Raw genomic sequence first — 5,188 nt, 5'->3', positions numbered from 1 at the left:
GGTGACAGTAGGTGACAGTAGATTATGGTAGGTGACAGCAGATTATGGTAGGTGACAGTAGGTGACAGTAGGTGACAGTAGATTATGGTAGGTGACAGTAGAGGACAGTAGGTGACAGTAGGTGACAGTAGATTATGGTAGGTGACAGCAGATTATGGTAGGTGACAGTAGGTGACAGTAGGTGACAGTAGATTATGGTAGGTGACAGTAGAGGACAGTAGGTGACAGTAGGTGACAGTAGATTATGGTAGGTGACAGCAGATTATGGTAGGTGACAGTAGGTGACAGTAGGTGACAGTAGATTATGGTAGGTGACAGTAGAGGACAGTAGGTGACAGTAGGTGACAGTAGATTATGGTAGGTGACAGCAGATTATGGTAGGTGACAGTAGGTGACAGTAGGTGACAGTAGATTATGGTAGGTGACAGTAGAGGACAGTAGGTGACAGTAGGTGACAGTAGATTATGGTAGGTGACAGCAGATTATGGTAGGTGACAGTAGGTGACAGTAGGTGACAGTAGATTATGGTAGGTGACAGTAGAGGACAGTAGGTGACAGTAGGTGACAGTAGATTATGGTAGGTGACAGCAGATTATGGTAGGTGACAGTAGGTGACAGTAGGTGACAGTAGATTATGGTAGGTGACAGTAGAGGACAGTAGGTGACAGTAGGTGACAGTAGATTATGGTAGGTGACAGCAGATTATGGTAGGTGACAGTAGGTGACAGTAGGTGACAGTAGATTATGGTAGGTGACAGCAGATTATGGTAGGTGACAGTAGAGGACAGTAGGTGACAGTAGATTATGGTAGGTGACAGTAGGTGACAGTAGGTGACAGTAGATTATGGGAGGTGACAGCAGATTATGGTAGGTGACAGTAGGTGACAGTAGATTATGGTAGGTGGAGCCCGTCTACCTGTCTGTAGACCTGCTGTCATGATGCATTTAGCATTGTTTGTTCATCTCTGTGTTTGCAGGACGTCATCCTCCCCTCTCTGCCAGCTGTGGTGGTTTTTAAAGATGGAACCTATTTGACATTTGACGGTGAGACAGGAAACTGACCTCTCAGCTTTAAATGACCAGATAAACAGGCAAAAATAAACAGCGCGCCACATTACTGTCATCATGGCAGGATTAATAATATATTCAGAATCAGAATGAGGTTTATTGCCAGGTACATTTTTTATATACGAAGAAATTGCCTTGGTATAAGCTGGTGCTCACAGAACATATGAACATAAATATATAAAAATGTAAATGCTCCGTACTTGTATAGCGCCTTTCTAGTCTTTTCGACCACTCAAAGTGCTTTTACACTACATCTGCATTCACCAGTCACACACATTCATACACTGAGCCTAAGTGCTCAAACGGAAACTAACATTCACACTCACTCATACGCAGAACAGCCGCCTTGGGCAAAACGGGGTTCAGTATCTTGCCCAAGGACACTTCGACACGCAACCAGGGGGAGCCAGGGATCGAACCACCGACCTTCCATTAACGGCCAACCCGCTCTACCCCCTGAGCCACAGCCGCCCAAAAGTAAAGGGATCCAAAATGTACAAGCATACAAAAAATACAATAATACTATAACCCTAATGGAAAAAAAGTGCAATTATATATAATATTAATAATAATCAATATGAAACCATAAAGGGCGGATTTGCGTCCTCTCGTTGAGCAGCAGCATATTTCAGGCGACTGAAACTTAAACTAGTAGCAGCGAGCTGCTGTGAGAGAGAAAGTGTTGGATCAGGTAATGAGTGAAGTCTCGGTCTCGTTAGGTTTAAAGGATATATTTACTTATTTTATCTCTGCTGGTAACATTTGTTATACTACAGACCTCCACGAAGCTCAGATTACAACTGCAGTCCAGTTCCCAATGTTGTCGGTTCTTCATATTAAACTCAACTGACAGCATTAAAATGTCAGAGTATAATATTCTCCAAAGGGAAATATTTTAGTTTTTTAGAAAGACGGGAAGAGAGGCTACGCTGCCAGTGTTTTTCTGTGAATTGATGTGGCTGCTGTATGGACGGAGTTAATGTCCTATTTTGACAGAATAAATCAAAAGCTTGTGTAAAAAACTTACTAGTAGAAGTATTGAATGGATAAACAGTCGGCTTTGTTGCTACACTGGCACGTTAAGTGCCAAGTAGACAGAATAGGCTCCAATCAATATATTTAAGGAATTACTAGTTTTCACATTACAATGTTGAATTAATTAAATATAAATCAACAACAAAATCCCTTCCACTTTTGTTTTTATAATTTTTGCATGCGTTTCCAGTTTTCTGTCAAATCGCACGAATTTATTTTGTATTTTTTGCATGTACTTCCTGTCCTGACAGTGGAGCCTGCACCGAAAGTAACTCCACACTGGAGGTCTGCAGCCGGACACTCTTGGGTTTAACTGAAAGGAATTAAAATGTCGACAAAGACTATTACAATCCATCAAATTCTTTTTAATATCACTTAATTACTGATGGCTGAATAGTTAACGAATTAAGGCAGGCATGTTGGTGTGTGATTAAACTCAGAGAACATGTGGAACCAAATATTCAGGTCTTGTCTTTCATAAGTTTGAATTGTGTTTCAGAGGAACGTGACGGTGATCTCAAGTCATGGATCAACAGAGAACGTTTCCCAAACTTCTTTAAGATCGACAGCTACACTATGTACTCCATGGGAGAGTCAGGTAACAGAACACACCTGAGGCTGATGTTCCATCCTCAGGTAAACTGAAGCTGCTGGTTTGAACATTATCCTTCTGCAGCTAGAAGCACGGTTCAGTTACAGTTTTAGGATTTTCTTTTGAATGGCGGCCTGTGGAAGTACCCGTAACACCATCAATATATTACATACATGTTAGAGAAATCATACTTACATGTACATGTTTAAACACGTTACCATCCCCATGTCTAATCCCACAGTTCGTACTGACAGGCAGACGCTTTGTTTCATATGTAGATTACTTTGATGGCCTTTCACCTGTAGGTTGTGCTGCAGTCCAAATACAACAGTAGTGCTTCATACCACCGGGAAGTGTTTCCCTGCTGGAGAGTCTGCGAGCCTCGACATGTTTGGGCGTAAATCTTAAATCAGCCATCACACACACGTTCTCCAGCAAATGGAAATTACATGGAAACTTTCACAGAACAGCCCGACATTTTTAAATTTCAAAGATTAAATTGTGAATTTTGTAACAGAGCCAGAAAAGGTTTTATTTTCATGAAACTAAACAGTCTGCTGTAAGCTTTGGGGAAGACATTAGAATTAAATTTAAATGTACAATAAGTTATTTGTGTTTTATCATAAATCTCAAACTCTTAATTGGTGAATTTCATAAACAAACATTTCTAATTCATCATGTCAATGCTTTCTCATAGAATTCAGACTAAGCAGTTTATCAACACCACATTTCAGCCCCTTAAAATCTTTATTTATTTGATTACTATTTCTGCTATTATTGTTAAAAATTAGTTTGCATATAAACATTAATTAAGCACTTAAAGACATCTGTCTGTCTGTTTATTAAAGAGACATAAAGCTGAACATGTTTGTTGACGTTTTGGAGGTTCTCTTATTCACATCTGGACAGTCTGAGTTGGAGCACAGCAGCATCTAGTGGACGTTAGAGGAACTGCAGTCACAGCTCTGAGGCTACTGATTGGTTCATGTGAAGTAACTCCGCCTCTCTCCTGCAGATAAACTGGTGTTGTTGGCGCTGGTGGAGGAGAAGAGTATGTGTGAGGAAAGTCTGTGGTAAGACTGCATCGTCATCAGTTAACAGTCAAATTAACAGTGACATCGTCTGTTTGGATCTGACCTGTGATGTGTTTCCTGTTACCTGTTCAGGTATAAAGGTCTTGTGGAGAAAGTGGCTGCAGACTACAAAGAGATCTACGGCAGGTCAGAGGGAAAAAAGATCCAAAATATTTATCTGAAAAACTGAAAGACAAAGACCTGAAACTGTCTCTCTGTCTGTCTGTCTGCCAGGAACTTCTACTTCGGTTACATGGAGGGGACTGACTACATTAATGGATTTGTGATGGGGTAAGTGTTTGGTTAACATCACTGATTAAACAAACGGGAAAAAATTATTTAAAAACAGACTCAACTAATGTATCTTGTCCTATACCTCTCTAGTCAGTAAAGTCTCTAGTCACAAACAGTCTAGTGGGTAGCATCTCTAGTCACAAGGGTTTTGTGGGTAACGTCTCTAGTCTCAAATGGTCTAGTGGGTAGCGTCTCTAGTCACAAAGGGTCTAGTCAGTAACGTCTCTAGTCACAAAGGGTCTAGTGGGTAACGTCTCTTGTCACAAACGGTCTAGTGGGTAACGTCTCTAGTCACAAACGGTCTAGTGAGTAACGTCTCTAGTCACAAACGGTCTAGTGGGTAACGTCTCTAGTCACAAACTGTCTAGTCCGTAACGTCTTTTGTCACAAGCGGTCTAGTCGGTAACGTCTCTAGTCACAAACGGTCTAGTGGGTAACGTCTCTAGTCACAAAGGGTCTAGTGGGTAACGTCTCTAGTCACAAAGGGTCTAGTGGGTAACGTCTCTAGTCGCAAACGGTCTAGTGGGTAACGTCTCTAGTCGCAAACGGTCTAGTGGGTAACGTCTTTAGTCGCAAAGGGTCTAGTGGGTAACGTCTTTAGTCGCAAAGGGTCTAGTGGGTAACGTCTTTTGTCGCAAACGGTCTAGTGGGTAACGTCTCTAGTCACAAAGGGTCTAGTGGGTAACGTCTCTAGTCACAAACGGTCTAGTGGGTAACGTCTTTTGTCACAAATGATCTAGTCTGTAACGTCTGTAGTCACAAACGGTCTAGTGGGTAACGTCTCTAGTCACAAACGGTCTAGTGGGTAACGTCTCTAGTCACAAACGGTCTAGTGGGTAACGTCTCTAGTCACAAACTGTCTAGTCCGTAACGTCTTTTGTCACAAGCGGTCTAGTCGGTAACGTCTCTAGTCACAAACGGTCTAGTGGGTAACGTCTCTAGTCACAAAGGGTCTAGTGGGTAACGTCTCTAGTCACAAAGGGTCTAGTGGGTAACGTCTCTAGTCGCAAACGGTCTAGTGGGTAACGTCTCTAGTCGCAAACGGTCTAGTGGGTAACGTCTTTAGTCGCAAAGGGTCTAGTGGGTAACGTCTTTAGTCGCAAAGGGTCTAGTGGGTAACGTCTTT

The 5,188-nt window shown here is 42.0% G+C and overlaps 1 protein-coding gene and 1 long non-coding RNA gene across 3 annotated transcripts in view; one reads left to right on the top strand and one right to left on the bottom strand.

Moving 5' to 3' along the window:
• LOC123972020 (protein disulfide-isomerase TMX3-like) overlaps window positions 1-5,188 on the top strand; it is a 19,694-nt gene that overhangs the window by 10,541 nt on the left and 3,965 nt on the right. For both annotated transcript variants that reach the window (XM_046051214.1, XM_046051213.1), the window contains exons 9-13: window positions 978-1,044; window positions 2,603-2,701; window positions 3,711-3,768; window positions 3,862-3,915; window positions 4,003-4,059. In XM_046051214.1, the coding sequence (XP_045907170.1) occupies window positions 978-1,044; window positions 2,603-2,701; window positions 3,711-3,768; window positions 3,862-3,915; window positions 4,003-4,059 (335 nt within the window). The remainder of the gene's footprint in view (window positions 1-977; window positions 1,045-2,602; window positions 2,702-3,710; window positions 3,769-3,861; window positions 3,916-4,002; window positions 4,060-5,188) is intronic.
• Window positions 3,519-5,125, bottom strand: LOC123972053. The gene is made up of 2 exons (XR_006825355.1): window positions 3,833-5,125; window positions 3,519-3,730 (listed from the first exon to the last, which is right to left on the bottom strand). It is a non-coding gene; the product is annotated as an uncharacterized LOC123972053 (long non-coding RNA).

The sequence above is a fragment of the Micropterus dolomieu genome, linkage group LG06 (genome assembly GCF_021292245.1).
Source record: "Micropterus dolomieu isolate WLL.071019.BEF.003 ecotype Adirondacks linkage group LG06, ASM2129224v1, whole genome shotgun sequence".
Classification (NCBI taxonomy): Eukaryota; Metazoa; Chordata; class Actinopteri; order Centrarchiformes; family Centrarchidae; genus Micropterus; species Micropterus dolomieu.
Note: the sequence above shows the minus strand (reverse complement) of the source record. Positions and strands in the feature narration are given on the sequence as shown.